This window comes from Xylocopa sonorina, chromosome 12, assembly GCF_050948175.1.
Source record: "Xylocopa sonorina isolate GNS202 chromosome 12, iyXylSono1_principal, whole genome shotgun sequence".
In the NCBI taxonomy this organism is placed as follows: domain Eukaryota; kingdom Metazoa; phylum Arthropoda; class Insecta; order Hymenoptera; family Apidae; genus Xylocopa; species Xylocopa sonorina.
Genome location: NC_135204.1, coordinates 6,599,526 through 6,617,123, shown reverse-complemented (window position 1 = coordinate 6,617,123; position 17,598 = coordinate 6,599,526). Strand labels below are relative to the sequence as shown.

General features: G+C 46.2%; 2 protein-coding genes and 1 long non-coding RNA gene across 3 annotated transcripts in view; 2 read left to right on the top strand and 1 right to left on the bottom strand.

Annotated features, from left to right (window-relative positions):
* LOC143430041 (uncharacterized) overlaps positions 1-3,001 on the top strand; it is a 44,162-nt gene extending 41,161 nt beyond the window's left edge. Inside the window, exon 3 of the long non-coding RNA XR_013102593.1 lies at positions 2,845-3,001. This is a non-coding gene — a long non-coding RNA (uncharacterized LOC143430041). The remainder of the gene's footprint in view (positions 1-2,844) is intronic.
* Positions 1-17,598, bottom strand: part of LOC143430015 (uncharacterized) — a 94,713-nt gene that overhangs the window by 76,951 nt on the left and 164 nt on the right. The window lies entirely within an intron of this gene.
* On the top strand, positions 4,111-17,259 carry Jeb (low-density lipoprotein receptor domain-containing jelly belly protein). Its single transcript, XM_076905986.1, has 3 exons — positions 4,111-5,097; positions 14,271-14,431; positions 17,123-17,259. Exons 1-3 carry the CDS (start codon positions 4,215-4,217, stop codon positions 17,180-17,182), a joined length of 1,104 nt encoding a protein of 367 aa, XP_076762101.1. The 5' UTR covers positions 4,111-4,214; the 3' UTR covers positions 17,183-17,259.

The window sequence follows — 17,598 nt, the reverse complement described above, 5'->3', positions numbered from 1 at the left end:
GTGAGCATTTGATGAAATTTCATGGGCAAATAGAACGATAATCAAGTTGAGGAGCACAGTCACGATATTCTCAACAAATTTTTACATACTAACTATACATAAATTATGTAAATTAGAATGCAGTAAGTAGTTTTGAAAACAGTTGGAATTTAATGAAATTCGACGAGTAGGACGAATAGAACGGTAATCAAGTTGAGAAGCACAGTCACGATATTCCGTAACACGCCGCAACAAACTGTTGACGATCATTCTCCTCGGCTGACTCGCTAAGTCCATTATGACTCTAAGACTGAACACATTAACGTAATCATCCATTGTTTCGTGGCATTAAATCCTGCCCAGACGTCTATCAACCAACCTCAGCGATCGTTTTCGCCGGTTTCCTTATGTGCTCGCGCGAACGCAAAGTAAATAGCGATTGCTGAACTTTGCGAAGCATGTGCAGCCCTGAATGGATGCTCATCAATCAAAGGAACCGTGTGCATTCGGATTTCCCTCAACAGTATTCACGCCTGCGTGATTCTGAACGTGTACAAACCGTGAGATAGATTCGTACAAACGTGTAAACGAAAACTTGGTTCACGATTATAAAATTCAATTGTACAACCCCCAAAAATTTATCTCGACCTCAAAAGTTATAAGGTATGATATACGGGGTCGCCATTTATAAGAGCGTTATTAGGTAGAATTTGTAACGGCTTTGTGTAGCTCGCTTACACGTGGGCCGAGCAGCCGGTATGTCTAAACAGTAGCAGATCAATATCTTCAAATTTCTTCTACGAGGCGGAGGGCTTTCCTTCTGCGTGAGCGAGCAAGTATAAAACGGAGACACTCTAACAACCTACAATATCCCTCGCAATTTGTCAATCCTCTAACAATCATCTCAAACTACAACCCTCCTGAATTATCCTCATCCCTCATCCAACTTAAACAAACAAAAACTCAACGATCTAAAAAAATCCAAGGAAAAGAGTCCCACTAAATATCTACCAATCACCAAATGCAATTCTTCGAGCTCCTTTACAATACCCTTTCTACGAACAGCTGTTAAGTTCACCAAACCGTGTCCACCCAAAGCAACCGATCTATCCTCCTTCAAACTCTTGCGATTAAAGCCTCCCTTAGTCCCCAACCCCTATGCACATCCCCGTACAACATCGCGCGTCAGTCAGAGAGAAACAAAGACGGGAGAGACCAACATTAAAAACAGAAGAAAAAGAAGAAGGAGAAAGGAAAAAAACGGCGGAAAGGAAAAAGAGAAGAAAAGACACAAGTGTTAGCCGGTGCGTGCGACTCGATGCGGAACGGAAGCGTGAACGATGCACGGGGTGGCCGGGGCTGGGTTACCAGCGTAGTCCCGGTGTGCGAAAGGGGTGTGTGGGGGTTGTTGGATACCGAGACGGCAGGTGTCGATGGTGGTGGGGGGGATGCGCGGTGTATTAAACCCGGTGACTCTTGCCGCGCAGCGTGGGAGTTAGTTCTGGTGAGGGCGCCAGCCAGCTCACTCGCTAAACTAACCCACCGTCCCAACCCTTCGATCCTCCATCCCTCGACCTTCGGCCAACAAAGCAACATCCACGGCCGCAACCTCCTTTCACACCGACTCCGTGGCCGCTGCTTTTTTTTTCCGCTACTTCCTGCCCGGCCCGACGACTCGACTGGGACCGGCACACGGGCACGTCAGTGCCGGCGACCATTCTTCCGGGGCAAGAACACCCTCACGCGTCTCCCAGAACCAGTAACCGCGACACACCGCTCGGCGAGGGCGAGCATGCGAGAACACAAGCCAGCCGGCAGGGAACGGAGCACCGCGTAGAAAGTTACCGGTCATCGTCGTCGATACCAACGCGGCTACGAACTGGTGGACAACCTGGTACCGTTTCGAAGGCTGTCGAGTGACGAGGAGATTGTCGTCCGACGTCCGAGGGGGTACGACCGAGAGACTGTTGTTGTAATCAACGAGCGACGGTCGACAACATGCTAGAGGACTGGTGTTTCGCACCATTTTGTGCTCGTGCGATCGGGAACGGGTGCTAGAGGGTACGCCGGTGATGGTAAAACTGGGAGGCACTGTGCTCGTGACAGAGAGAAGAAGCCAGATACTCGGTTAGTCGGAGGAACCAAGAGCCCCGGCTAAGGCGACGAGGAGATAATTAGAAGTACAGAGAGCCAGCGGTCGTGACTGTTCAGTTTCGCTCGAGGCCTCGTCGTTGGGAAGATCTCGCGCGAGGATTCGCGGAGGAGTGTCATGTGCGACGGGGAACTGGGGATTTGAGAGGCAGGGGAAGTTGTCTGTTTGAGCGTGTCGCATGAGAAAAGAGAGTCGACGGTGGGGAATTAGCCGGAGATAGACGAGGGTTTCTCGCAGCACGCAGTCACAGAAGCAAGTATTTCGCACCAAAGAACAAAAAGCAAAAAGAAAAGAAAACACTCGCACACATGCACACACGTATCGATACACCGAGTATAATGTTTCCGTAACTGCACCTCTCGATAATTCTCTCCACACACACACACACACACACACGTATCTCTACATGTTACACGTCTATATATATCTCTATTTTCTCTCTCTATATATATATTTTGCTCTCTGTTCACACGCGCCGCCTGTATTGTGCCACACTCTATCTCTGTATGATCGATGTGTGTACTGTGTTCTCCTCCTTCGCTATTTCGAGCATCGCGACGAACCGGCTGTGTTTCGTCCGTCGCCTAATTAATTCCCATCCCGACACCACCCCCGTCCCCCCCTTCCGAGCCAGCAGGAGCACGGTTTTGCACATTTTTCGGGCACCTGTTGATCTCTCTCGTACTACATAGCCACTTTTCCGTACTCTAAAGTCGTTCGGGGAGTTCGATGTCACCGCTGCACGCCGTCTCACCGCACGTAGAATGCCTCACTGGCACAAGCACCTGGTTCGCAGAACCGACAATCAGCCGTTGAACAGCATGTCGAAACCCAGAGGAACCGCGACGGGGGCTGTCGAGCAGTAAGTGTCACCTAGGAACCAAATAGAACACCCGTACAGTGGCTGCACGGGACCGGAAGCGTTCCTCCGCGTGGCCCCCTCGACGATTCGTCTCAACGACCTTCATCCGTCAGTTGGACCGTAGGAACAGCGTGTGGCTGGTAGCATGTTAACGTAGAGGGGGCGAAGGACGAAGGGCGATCAGGCGATCAGGGTGGAAGTGGCCGTCATGCGGGCAACAGGGAGGGAAGAGAGGGGTAAGCAAGCGAGCGGAAGGCCCAGGAGAACGATAGTTCGATCACGAGCACGTAACCGTGGCCGATCGATCGGGTTTCATTGTTGCCCACACTCTCGAGCACCTTAAAAAGCATCCACGACCAGCACCAGCACCACTGATCACCTCTGGCACCACATAATTATTCTTCACGACATGCACGCCAGCGCTCGCGATCCATCGTCTTTTTTTTTTTTACTAACGGCCTGATTTCAGGACCACGGAAATCATCTCTCAGCGCCTCTTGAGCCGTTCGCCGGTACGAAGCTGACGAATTACGGAAATGCGAGGCTAGCGTGATCCCGCTGGGACGTTTGCGACCGGGGATCGAAAGACACAGAGGGAGAAATAAAGAGAAAGAGAGATAGAGAGAGAGAGAGAGAAATAGAGAAGTTAAGTTGGAAACGAGAAAGGAAACGTATACGTGGGTCACGCGTGTCACTCCTACACCCCATCTCACCCCGAGGAGACGTTCTGACGCTCGATGCAAGAACGGGCGGGACCGAGCGGGGTGACGGAGCCAGAACGAAAGTAGTCGAGCAACGTTTAAGAGAACGTCGTTTCCCATGTGACGAAGCCTACACGGTTATCGATTGATCGCCACGGTCATCGCTCATCGTCCGAGTTTTCTTCCCTCAGTCGCGCCCTAACGAAGTCGGTGTCCTCCCCCGCGCAGCTAACGAAAAGTCGGCCTAAACTCCAGAGTTGTGCCTTTCGACTGGTGCGCGCGCGAAGATCCGTGTAGGCCTCGCAGATCCCCGCAGGATCCCACGGATCGCCAACCGTGCGCGAACGTGCGAGAGAGGAGGCTCCAGAAATAGAAACCGCAGAGCAAACGAGGGTGACCGAATAAAGCCAGGAAAAGACTCGAGACCCGGCGAGAGACCGCGGAAGTAGACGTCACACCAGTCGCCAGACACCCTTAACTCGAGCGAGCCCGGTTAAACCCGGCTAGAAGGCGCACATATATGATGGCGGTGTGCATGTTCTGGCTTCTCACCTACGTGGGACAAGGGCTGGACCTAGCCGTGGGGAACCGTCCAGTGATCATCATGCAGGGTGCACAGGAGCAGGACTACAGGCACGGCGGTAGCGGGATCAGGAAGAAGAGCGAGCTGAACTCGGTGGGCAATAACCTGTTGCACTTCAGGATATATCCTCCAGAGGCGTCGCACCGGGACGAGCTGTCCAACTGGCTGCTGCTGAACGACGAGCCGCGTATCTCGTCGTGGTCACCAGCTGGTATATTGATCGACGACATGATCAGAGAGCCCAGGGAGCTGCAGACGGTATTCTTCGCTCTGTCCCCGGCCATGCTGAACACGCTCTACTCGGAGTACTCGAACGCGGCCGCGCAACCTGGCGAACAGTTCCTCCTGCACGAGGAGCAACAGCAACAAGGCGGTCCGCTGGCCGCGCAACGCGGCAAGAAGCTCAGGATCGACTGCAGACACTCGCGCAACACCGTCAGCCTACCGATCAGGGTGTGCGACGACGAGACTGGCCGCAGGAGCCTCCAGGAAACCAGACAATCCAGCTACGACGATCTATTCGAGCAGAAACTGAACACTGCTACGAACATGAAGACTGACCAGATCCCGCGGGCAGAGAAGCCGCGGGAGTACCAGAACGGGGCCGCGTTCGTCTCGAGGCCGCCGTTCGGCTTGGACAAGCCCCCCGGAAAGAGGAGCCAGATGCCCCCTGTCGGACGCCGCTCCATCGACCTCGCCGCAGAGTCCACCCCGCATCAAGCTCAACCGCCGTCCTCCCACGGGAACGGCATCAGCGTCGCATCTCAACTTATGCTCAGATCCACCAGGGGAAGCTTACAGTACGACGTGCCGCAAATCGGTGAGTCTGCCGAGATCCACGGTTCGGTTTTCGTTACGGGGTGATTCGAATCTGTTTCCACGACGCGCGCGTCGAGTCGCTGGAATTTCGTTTTATCGAGAGGAAAGTGGAGGTGTAAAGTTCAGCGTGGTTGTAAAGATCGAGGGTGGTTGAAATTTAAAGACGCGAGTATCTTTTAGGAGGGTTTGCGATCTTTTAGCAGGAATGATCGTTGGGATTCTCAGGTGGAGATTTGTTAGCAGAGTCTAGGAGAGAATCGATGTCTTTTTTTGAGGATGTTGGTTGGGAACTGTAGAGTTCGTTTTTTTTCTTAGAGTTACTTAGGCTTTTGGTAGTGTAGAGATTTTTTAACGAAGTAGCTTGATGGAACATTTGAATCATATTATCCATTAAAGGCCTATAAACTTCCATTTTTTGAATTTGCTTCCCGTAGAAAGCTTGATTATTTAAGGGATTAGGATTTTTGGATTAAGCTACTTGAAAATGTAGTTGCTATTAGGATTTCCTGCGAGAAATCTAGATTTTCGTTGCAAGAGTTGTATTTTTCAAAGTAAATGAATGCTCGCGCAGAAAAGTTACGGAGGTTTTCACGGTTGAGGGAAGTTCAGTAGAATCCCTAGCAGCGCACTTTCGTTTTTCGTATATTTTGCTTGGTTAAATTGGCATGGGAATTCTGCTCCATTTTTTTCTTTCTGTAAATATAGGATTCTCTGCCGGAGAATTTATTCCAGCGCCGGAAAATCCAGTTTTTTGCTTTAAATTTAGATGGTGGAACGTTTTGCACAGTCGTGCTCGAAGTCGGTTCGTCGAATAGCACGTGATGTAAATTGGTAAATGGAAGATACGCGATTTCTGCTTGCACGGTAATTATTGAAAAGTTTTTAATTGGTTTGAATTAATAGAATCTTTGGTTTTCGTGACGACAAACGGGGGTCAAACGCCTACGTAAATGGCAGAAATTTGAAACTCCTCCGTATCCATTCGATAGTATTATTGATTTGAAATAACGTAATATTAGATCAACGAATGGAGAACTTCGATATGCCGTCTGAAAATAAATCAACCAACGAAGTTTAATTCCGTCTACAATGCCAAACAGATTTAAAACATCGCCGCGCACGGACCTAACTCGATCTAATTTATTAAATCACGACTAAAATTCTTTGATCGCATTGCCAATACTTTTCACAAATAATCGAGGCAACCTCCTCCTCGCTGAAACCGATCCGCCGGAATCTGTCGCAGCTTAAATCGCAATTTCCATATTTAACATTTGACATTCGAACCGGTAATTTCAGCAGCGTGTAATTGCGATTTTATGGGCTATTCGTCCCTTAGGATCGAAATTATCCACGAAACTCGTCCTCTGAAGTGCCAGTTTCCAGCGTTTCGGAAACTCACTGTCAGTACTGGGCGTCCGCTCGCAATGGCCGAACGTTTGACATTTGGGAAGTTAATTCCGGCACGTGTAACCGCGGCTTTACATCCAATTTGTCCAACGGCGTTCAAATCGTCCCCGAGACTTGTCTTTTAACGAGCTCGCCGCGGAATTTTAGAAATTCCCCGCGTTCTTTCACGCCCAGTCGACCTCGCCGCCTAAAACTAATTTCAAAAGTCGCGTTTCGCGTGCTCTACAAACACACCCATGGAAACGCAGCGGTTTCCATTACACTTTGTCCACGGGTCTCCTCGCTTCCTCGTTTTCCACGCTATCTCATCCAACTTGTTTACTTTAGTCCACCATACTCTACGTCCGGATCGACTCGATGGAATTATTCAACAATTCAGACGATGAATTTAACCCTTTCGCGAACGCGTGCAAATTTTGCGATGCAGTCGACAATCTGCTCGCAATCACTTTTTTTTTTATTAAAGAAACTTATCTTAGTTTATAGTAACTGTTAATCTTAATTAATAAGAAATTTAACGAATATATTTATTTTCTCTAAGCTCCGTCCTGTGGTCATTTTATTCCACGAAGTGAAAATGGTACTTCGAGATCACAGCCGTTTCAGTCGCGAAAGGGTTGCACGATTACACCTCTTAGATGTCGAGCAATCGATAAACGTCTGAAGTTGTAAATTGATCGGCAAAGAAGTTGGAAATTTTTCAAATGCCTCGACGATGAAACGAAAAATTGGTCGACGCGATAACCAGCCGGTTTTCGAACGACAAAACCCACCTTCCCCTTCTGTTTGACCAAACTCTCGAATCTGATCCTGTGGGGAGGACTAATTGAATGGGCATCTCGCCTTGAACTTAAAACGGGCAATTTTTCATTCGCGGGAAAAATCGAGCCGCTGAAAGAAGATGACGCAAGAGAAACGGAGAGCAATTCTTCGCCCTGATACCAGCCGCGAAGCACCCTTTGGCTGTCGCCCCTTCGAGGGTGGCCAATTTTTCTCGCGCTGTACCTTTTCCCTGCGAAATACCCGCGAGCTGTTTTGAATTATCACGTATTCGATAACCAATTACCCCAATTTCCAATCAACCACTGTAAATTCTCTAAATAAAAGAACCCACGATAAACCGATTTAACTTGACGTATTTTAATCACTTTGAAAATATTCGATAAAACGCTCTCTTTAAAGTATAAAGTTGAGAAATTCCTTTTACAAATTAATTATGAATCGTTAAATTACCAAGATTAACATAACCGCACGTCTCCGTAAACGTAGCTAAAATAACAGAAGCTACGTGAACTCCATCTCCAAGCATATCCTTCTCATCGTATTTTTACCCGTTCGCGTTTCGCGTTCTCTCATAAATTTATTATATTCCCAGGTGTTAACAATGTTCAATTGTTGGTAGGTCGCGGAATATTTATTAACAAACCGCTGACACAGTGCGCGCGGAGCCGTACGTAGGAACGTCGGGTGGCATTGTGTTCCAGGGTTAATTAACAGGTAGCCGCACGTAATTAGTGAAGAATTTTTCGTTCATTAGCGCGTATCGATTTCCAACCCCGCGGGCTGGCACTCTTTAATGACTTTTATCGCGGCGGTGGATCGCGACAGGCACGCCCCGACTGATGCCCGGACGGATTACGGGGAAGTGACAATTTAATCGCCGGTTCCGTTCCGCCGGTGCAACACACCAGCCGTTTCCACGGAAAGGGAGAATGAAAAATGACGAGCGGCTCGCGGGTCGCTGGATTAATTTTGCTCGAGTGACCTTTCGGGGGCGGAGGCGGCACCCGGGAATCGGTCTATCGAGTCCTCGAGCCTGGTTGATGCTCAGCCACCCGTACGCGCCGGCTGAGGTGTCGTTGATTAACACTTTCAGCGGCCAAAAATCGACCGACCTGCTATTCCCACCCGTCCGATTAATAATTACTGGTTAACGCAATTTTCGCTGCACCTCGTCCTGAACGAGAGCTCGCGATGCGAGGCATAGAAGCGAGGCTTTGTCGCTGCCATTGATGAGACGTCGTTCTTGTGGCGTACTGAATGGATAGTTGAAGCAAAGTTTAGTAAAAATGTTCTAGCGACTTGTGTATTATTAATTGACTAGGTTCTTGTTCGATGAGTGTAAAGTAATGGAAATCATTTATATGAAGTTATTTCTGAAAGAAATTTTGAGGCGTGATACTGCAGGTTGAAATAAAACGAACGTAAAGAGCGAGAAAAATCCATTAACCGCTTCATTTTCGTTGAAAATGCTTCGAAAGATCACGGCATACGCGCGCATTAGCGGAAAGAATCTGAGACAGCGTGTCGCGTGATGCAGTTGTACGTGGTCGCTGCATTATGGGCTCCTACCGTTAGTGCACACGCAGAGAACTTTCAAACCCACTTTACCCGACGACAAAGCTTGAAACGTAATTTTCTTATACCACATTTTCGTCTTATTTTGACTTCTAGAATCATCCTTTAAAATTTCTCTCGGAAGTATCGTCGAACGCCACGTATATCGAGGCTCAAGCATACCCTTGTGCTCGCATGCTTATGTTTGTCCAGATACGAGTAACGTGACACTCAAAGCATCGAATAATGCTACACGCTCTGAGGTTCGCCACTTTTCCTCCTAGTGCGATTTATCAAACTGATACGATGCACTCTGCGCGATGCATCGCGATTCTGAGAATCTCGAGCGTTAACAAGAAGCTATCACTCGACTGACTGAAAGTTCCGATTTTTGTCGAGGGAATCGATCAGTGTTTGGCGACTGTGCAATTAGCGACAGTTGTTTCTTTGTTGTTTCAATCTTTTTGCAGCATTTTAATATCATTGTGGTACAGTAGCTCTACCAGTCCACAGTGTTTCATATGGAACAGTCACGTTGCATTTCTACTTCATATTTCTATAGCACAAGCAAGTGATATGCAAATTCGAGCAATCCCGTTCTTCAGTAACATGTTATTATTAGCATTCACGTCATGTTGCACGTTGTACTGCCATAGGAAACAACATTACGGCACATTATTACTTTGTATAAACGATATATCAGGTACAACTAATCCAATGTCTCCAAAATGCGATACGCGGCTGTTAAATCGAATTGAATGCAACATCGAGCCCCTAATACGAAGCGTTCATTCAATGAAATCGAAATGGACGAACAATAAAAGGATGTTGAATTTAATCCCCCCTGTAATACCGATCTACAATTAAAAGCGACGAGCTTCGACACTTCGAGAAAAAAAAGGGAACCAATTTTCCACTTTCCCACGTGCGATATGTTACGCGTTCACAAAATGTTTTAAACGCTGCTGCACTCGTCGTTGAACTGCATTGTCCTGCAATCTCGCGTCCATGCAATTGCATCAGGAATTAACGGCAAATAAGGGAGTCCACCGGCAGGGGTGGCCTGACCACCCCTCTAGAAATCGTTCGATACAGCCACACCACTCTAGCCGACACAGTAATCGTCCGGATAGATTGAAATAATGACAATTACCGGGTTATCATTACCGATACGCTAGACTCGCACCTGTTGCGGGGCCGCGACACCAGCGTGGGCCACGGATACGTGTCATCACGCGATACCAATTTCTGCACCCACGTCATTCGACGGAAAATCGGTACGGGGCAAAAATAGAAAATGCGCCACTTTGTGATCGAGGACACGTACCGTGATATACACTTGCCACGTACCACGGAGATTCGCGTACACCCTCCAATCGTGAAAAGTTTCGAAACGTAAGACCACCTCTACTATCCTTTTTTTTTTCGAAATTCTACTTTTGCGAAACCTTCCACGCGTCTTTTCTGCTTTCTCTATTTCACAGCAATTGTTCGCCAGCGATTTCAGTTGACTTCTATCGCCTCGTAAGATCGCAATTACCGCTAGCGACAGTGGGGAAGTTCCAAGTGACCTTTTTCAACCCCCTAGGACCGCTTTTTTTATAATAACGATACGTGAGTTCTTGTGTAGTAAGTGAAACTTTGTTTCGTTTATAAATAATGTAAAATAATGGTCGTACTCCGTTTCTACTGAAAGATTGTTTCGTAGATGTTGTTTATCAGACATTTCTCGTGGAACGTACCATCGAGTAGACGTAAATTATCGTGAGAAAATATTATTCGAGACGGGAGCATTTTTCCGCCATTAACCACTGCGACGTAAGAAAAATCCGCTTAAGTATGATTTGAAATGGTGCGCAGCTGTCGCGTTCTCTCCGTTCCATTTCTCGTCCCACTTCTACTAAATCCCAAAGCATTACGAATGTCTCTTATATTGTTCGCCGTCCATTGTAACAACGAGAGAGGGCAGGATTACAGCTTTAATTGTCCCTTTAAGTGCAACAACGTCGTCTTCCGTTCAAAAGGAAGCGCCCCTCCTTTGATCGCGATCGCAACACAACGCAGGAAGTATTTAAATAAAAGATCGCCACCCTCTCGACCCAGAAAGCCCTCGATACTTCAAAATTTAATGAATTCTTTTCTTCCTTCTCGTTCGCCTCTCCTCCCTCCTTTCGCGAGTTTTCACGTCCCGTTAAAAGGAAATTAACCGACGATTTCAATGGCGACGATATCGGTCGCGAACGGGGTTAAATCGCCCAAGATTAAAGCCTCTTTCAAATTAATCTAGTCGCTCAGCGTTCAACTAATACGAGATCACTTAAAACAACCCCTTTTTACTTGAAACGTTCTTTCAACTCTCGAGTCGAGTTCCTTCAACTGTTCTTTGACTTGGAAATCTACTTCGAAACACGTGGGCAGTACAATACAAGAACGTCGACAGAGATTTAACGAGATGTGATGCCTTCGCCTGCAAGACTTCTACAGTTGATAGTAGGGTGTATCCAATCAGTGCACCCAATGGTCCCAGACCTAATCTATCTGTACGATGTAGACTGTAAGGTTACACAGGATGTTACTGCTCCGACAGACTCACTTTCCAGACTCCATTATCCAAACCAGATAGCAAGAACCTTATCTGTAGGGTTGGTACCAATCGTAAGCATACTTTGCTGTGGATTTTCACTATGCCTGTAGAATCGAACTCAGACGATGTATGCGAATATCCTGTGGAACTAGTTAAATTTCATTCGCGATTAATATAAAATGAGGGTTTAATAAATAGATAAGTAACTCGAATGAAACATTTAGTCGGCACCCTTGTCACAATTGCAGGTCCCTCGAGGCCCGCTTAAACTGCTCGCGTTGTTCTCGATTCCATTGAGTCCGCCGCGTGTTCCTCGGCGGAAGTGAGCCGTGTATTTTCGCTCGAAAGAAACGAAAGGCGACCTTGGCTCGGCCAGTGTAAGCGGCGATATTTCCGTCGATCCGTTTCGAGTGGACACGCGTCCATACACAGGGTGTGGCGATCAGCTGCAACCACGGAGGAGCTGTCAGAAATAGTCGCGCATTGTTAGCCGCCCCGGTTACGGGGGTAAGTTGTTCAGGAATTTGCGCTGGCAGACGGTGCAAACGAGGGTGAATACGTGTCCTTTTTATTCGACTATTGTCCTGCCTACCAACAAAGGCTTCATTAGGAATCGATCGGACGTAGGAGCGCGTACTATGCAAATTAATGGAAATCTTCTACGCGGGTTACCTTGCTGGGATTCTGGCTGACATTGCGCGACGAACTTTCCTGGTTTTTTCCCCTTTTTCTTTTCGTTACGATCATTTTCATTTTCGATGGTTAACGGGTTATTTTTGTATGGAACAATTGGAAATTTGGAAACTGATAATGCTAATGTACATTTGAGAATTGGAAAATATGTTAACGTTCTCGTCGCGATGCATATTTGAATTTTAAAGTCCAATTGTTATTCGTTTAATTTTTTTTGCGCGTCTATTTTTGTAGCTCATCGAAATTTCCACCGTCCGCGAACGTGCGAAACACGCAGCGAAGTATCGATGATTAACAGAGACGAGAGGAACGAAAATAGAGTTAATTTAATGAGGCACGGAAAAACAGACCCACGACGGAAATCACGCTATCGTACGATGAGAGCTGAAAAACCGGTTGAAAAACTCCTTGATTCGATAATATCAATTTCCAAAGCGAGCTGCTACGCGTTCATTAATCACCCACGTATCATCAAGAGGGGAATGCTAATGGAATTTTTTAAATTGATGAACTCGAAGCACTCTCCGTTTATACTAACGAAGTGGGATGTTGTCGCGTTGACGTCACACTCCACTATCGCGTCATATTTTCCCCTCTTTTTCTCAATACAAAAAATCGACATTCTCAAGATGCCAAGTCATCGAATCCTCTCGTAGTCCTCCTCGTCTCTAAAAAAAAAAAACTGTGCGCGATTCTCGCGAAAGACGAGATTTTCGAAATCGTTTTTTAAAACGCGCTCTCATCCCGGTCGTGAGAAAACAATTTGATCGACGAGCTCTCGAGGGAGGGTAGCGGGCAAATTCCCCGTCTGGCGGTGGTAATCATATTTCGCGTTGCAAAAAAAGGCTCTCGAACGAGGGGCAGATACAATGTCGATGCCACTGTTAATCTCTGGTGCTCGATGGCGCGACGATTAAACGCGTGACGGGGAGACCACGATCGAATCGAAATCACGCCCCCCCGACAAATTTATCGGTGGCTCGCGGTCGCGTTTTTACCGGCGCGTCGCGATGTAACAACGCGCGTCCGACTGGGATCGATAGAATGAAAATGTTAACGAGGGCCTTGGTATTTTTCCGATGCCATTGGATTTCATACGATGCGAGCCGTTGAAACGGTGCCGCAACCTTGCCAGGGAAATTTCGCGCGAAGAGCACGGCTCTCTGATCCTTGGAGGGTTCCGCGTCGATTTTGCATAAAAATAGTACGCGATCGATACCGTGAACAATGTAATAGAAAAATTATATACCGAGGCTGGACGGAAATAGTGGCAAATTAATAGAAACGCTAGCGCGTCGCGTTTGGAAGGGGGTTGGTCGAGCAGTCGAAAATAGGACCGCGATATGGAGGTAAATTTATAATACTTTGATGGCTCGAGGAAAACTCTGGGACGCGAAGATGGAGATAAAGTTGGGGACGTGGAGAGAAAATGGGTGATTCTCTTGGACGTTGGGAAATATCTAGTGAAAGGGTGCGATGGTAAGAGAGAAATTGTAAAATAGTGGCGTAAGGGGGTGTTGAAGAGCATCGAAATTGAAGATTGATTGAATGAAGTAGTAATATGAAGTTAAACCATTCATTGAGAAATATTTCTAATAATCCAAAACGTGAAACTTCTCTTTTTTTTTAAATTGATTCTCTCTATTATTTACAATCATAAATTATAATTTATTCTCAGAATAGTGTGCACAATGTTATGCTTCAATTTCGTTTCTTCAGTTAGATCTATAAAACAGATATTTGTATAAATAATTGTACTCTATTTGAGTAGTTTGTTAGTCGTCTAAACAGACAAAGTTCACTGATTCAGCCTCTTAGCAATGATGAACCCATCACTGACGCTGGCCAGTAGATTAGGATGTACAAGTCCAGCAGGAGAGTCGGCCAACCGAGCATTTCCTACAATTTCGTTCCACTATATAAAACTTTAGCGTACTCCCATTTTTCTGTTTCCGTTTCGCACTAAAACATTCATTTCGCGAGTAGTAATGTCGATAAAAAGAAAAACAGGAAGAAATGTTTATGCAAAAATTTCAAAACGGGATCATAAGAATGCAGAATGGCGAATGAATGAAATTAGAAAGCATTTCACAGCGCCTGGCGCTTTGATCGGGACTGTCGCTGTAATTTTGCGATCGTTTCTTTTGCAGAGTGTCCAATCTCGGACGACGGGATGGAAAGGTTTGCGTGCCCCACCGCGGACAGGATGGGTAGATACCATTGCATCGACGATCACGCCTTATGCGACGGTTTCATAGACTGCCCTACAGGCGAGGACGAGGACAGGCAAGCCTGCATGTTTTACAAAACTGTAAGTCTCTAATCAATCGTCTCGTGACAGCGTGCTCCGTAAATAACCCTATCGATATCCTGCAATTTCCTGCAATTTTTATGCGACACTTCGAGCATCTGCATGTTTACGTTTCCTCGTTCCTCTGTGCTTTCAGAGATTAAAATATAGGGAATCGAGCAGCCGTTGATATAATTTTATATTTCGTTTTTTTTTTTACCATTCCAACAGTATTATCAAAGAAAATTTCATTTCAACAGCAAGCAACGATTCTTTAACTCAATCAGAGGACACGTCTCCTTTTCTTCTCTTTTCTATTTCTTCTCTTCGACATCTCAGACGATTTGGTATCATTTATGACACGCTATCAGTGTCAAAGACGTACGTCCAAGGTGCGCCTCGTCGTTTTCGTTAATTTCACTGAGAATCGCATGGGTGCGACCGTTTCACCCATATCAAACGCGCGCAAGTGCTCCACAGCAATGGAGAACTTAATCTCGCTGAGGAGTAAGAAGGAGCTCAATTTGCACTGTCTCGTTCGCGCGTAAATTTGTAAAAAAGCCTCGTTCGCCTTAATTCTCTCGACGACGAACGCGTGTACCGCTGGCTTCGCTGGAAACAGCCAGTCGAGTAGATAGCGGTTGGCGCGAAGGGGGCGAAACGGGGTGAGAAAGGAAGAGAGGGTGGATGGAGAAACAATTGCTCCTGATTTTCACAAGGATTCTTCCCCGCAAACGGAAGAGGCGGCGTGGGGGCTGAAAGAGAGGGATTAGAGCGCGGCTGCACGTGCCTAGAATGATAAGTTCCGCGGCGAGGAACAAGCAAAGCGGACAGACAAGGGTTGGCACGAGTATCCGAGCGGTTGACGCGACGAGTACGTGAAACAGGTGTGTTCTTTCGACGGGGCGCGCTTTAAGGCTACGTGGATCGATGGAATTCACGGTTTTTCTTCTTTAAACGTGCATCTACGCATTGTTATATCGGAATTTACAAGGTTTACAGTATGTCACACGGGATATTGTTTCAAGCGAATTAATAATGACTACACGAACTTCAATTTGTTCTTCCTATGAAGAGAATGTTTTGCTACCGTTAAAGATCATCCTGAAATTAATTAGCCCAGTACGTCAGACTTAGCCAGGGTATGCCCTGTTAATGGAATTTCTTAGAACGTGGAGGATAATTAAAGTGCGTTTACGTAAAACGCACGAAATTGGAAACTTATTCAGTCGTGTATCAAATATATATATATATCATAACGTTATAGCTGACACGTTTACGTAAGAATCGCGAAGATACAAAGGGGAATACGAATGTTTCCTTTTAACAGTATTTCGTTTAATTACATTGAAACGCATGAATTACGAAGTTTAAGTATGAATTATAAATGTGCGATATAAATTCCTGGCGCAGTGTCTCGGATAAATTTACGAACGGTACGTGTACGATAATTAACGTATCATTTGGTGGATCGTGATAAAGGGACGCTATGCTTAATCAGGAAACGCAAGCAGCGCGTACAACCCCCAGGAACAAAAGCGGAACTAAACTGCGCATTAATTACACAAACGAGCTACCCGTACAAACACTACGGGTAATGCTAAAAAAAAAAAGGGTAGCTCGTTTAATAACAATGATAGTTTGTCCAACGGTTCACCTGTTTCACGCAACGTAACGGGCAAACAAACGTAAAGATGGATAAAATACGGGAGGGAGAGGAGGAAATCTCGAGTACGCCTCGCCCTCTCGCGGATTTACCATCCCTCACATCCGGCGAACGGTTGACCTTTCTCTCCGGCTGATTCCGGCCCGGTCTCTCCGCCGCCTCTTTGAAATCGATATTCGCTTCTTTTCCTTCCGGCTGGTCGAGCCGCGCCGCCGCCGCCACCCGTTTCCCGGTGTCCGTAGACCGTAACCCGCTACCAGAGAGAAGAACGTGTGTACCTCGAAACGGAATTGGCCTGATCAGCGTGTGGGTGGCCCGCACGGATCTGATTAAAGTCAGCCGCGTCGAGCTCGTGGCAGAATTGGATTTTCCGAAGTACAACGCCACGCTCTCGAACTCGATCAGCGGCAGGTAGAGAACCGGCTCGCGAGGGAACGCGCGCGGATTTTCGAAGGGAAAGTTCGCCAACTGACTTAACGAATCCTGCTTTTTTTTTTTTTCGTCCTCCTTTTTTTTTACGCGATCGTTCGTTGGGGGGCTGGATCCGAATATAGAACGAATTGTCGGTTGATGACACTTACAGGTGGCAATTTGAGGGCGGTTGATGGTCCTCTGCCTCTGTCACGCTACGTATTAAATTAACGTTCCGTAGAATCGTGAGAAGATATTTTTTATCGCACTTGGGAATCTATTGTACGATACTTTTGGTCACCTTGTATGTGTATGTAGAATATTGGTATACGTTTTCGTTTTTTTCTTTTCACTTTTACCTGCTTGTTACCATGCACTGTAATATATTTAATTTTATTGTTGTATTCAAAGAAAGATTTGGTTTAAACGAAAATACTCGTGTATTTGTAATTTAAGGAATTGTAAAATTTTCATTTTCCTATGATAATTGGAAAATATTTTCCTCGTTACCTTCATTTATTTATCTACTAAACCAGCAGTGCGTTTCACTGTTTACGAATATCCTTAAACGAAACAACCTGGTTTCACGTCCGTCAAGACTACCACAAGCAAACATTGTTTTCTGTCTGTTCCAGACGAAAGCTCACCTTGACGTATTGGCAGATGCCATTTTGCGATGGGCAAGAGGACGCTAATTCCTTTGTTGACGATGAACCTCTGACCTATGCATAAAATCATAAGTCTGACGAGTTTACTTCTTTATACATTCACCTATATATATATATATATAAATATAAATACAATATATAATATGTATATGATATATATTATCGTGTATGTGTACGTGTACACGTGCTCTCGTGTACCCGCACACATATAAAGGGTTTTCGTTTCGTTGCTAGACAAACGTTTCTCTTGCGAGCAATATACGAGAGGGATGAAGGAGTCTCAGCGAGATTTGTTGACTGTCAAGGATTGGCGATTGGATTTCGATTAGAAAAGGGAGTAGAGCTGGAATTCGTTGAAATGGAAGTAGCAGGTTTAAACGGGGTTACGTGAAATTAGCGAACGGATTGTTATTAGATCGTTTAATCCGTGCGTGCTGAAAATT

What these genes read in the sequence shown, in the direction of transcription:
- Jeb (XM_076905986.1), top strand. Translation starts at nt 4,215, where the DNA reads ATGATGGCGGTGTGCATGTTCTGGCTTCTCACCTACGTGGGACAAGGG. An exon ending in GTACGACGTGCCGCAAATCG is followed by an intron (nt 5,098 to 14,270) that starts GTGAGTCTGCCG and finishes TTTCTTTTGCAG; the next exon opens with AGTGTCCAATCTCGGACGAC. An exon ending in CCTGCATGTTTTACAAAACT is followed by an intron (nt 14,432 to 17,122) that starts GTAAGTCTCTAA and finishes TGTCTGTTCCAG; the next exon opens with ACGAAAGCTCACCTTGACGT.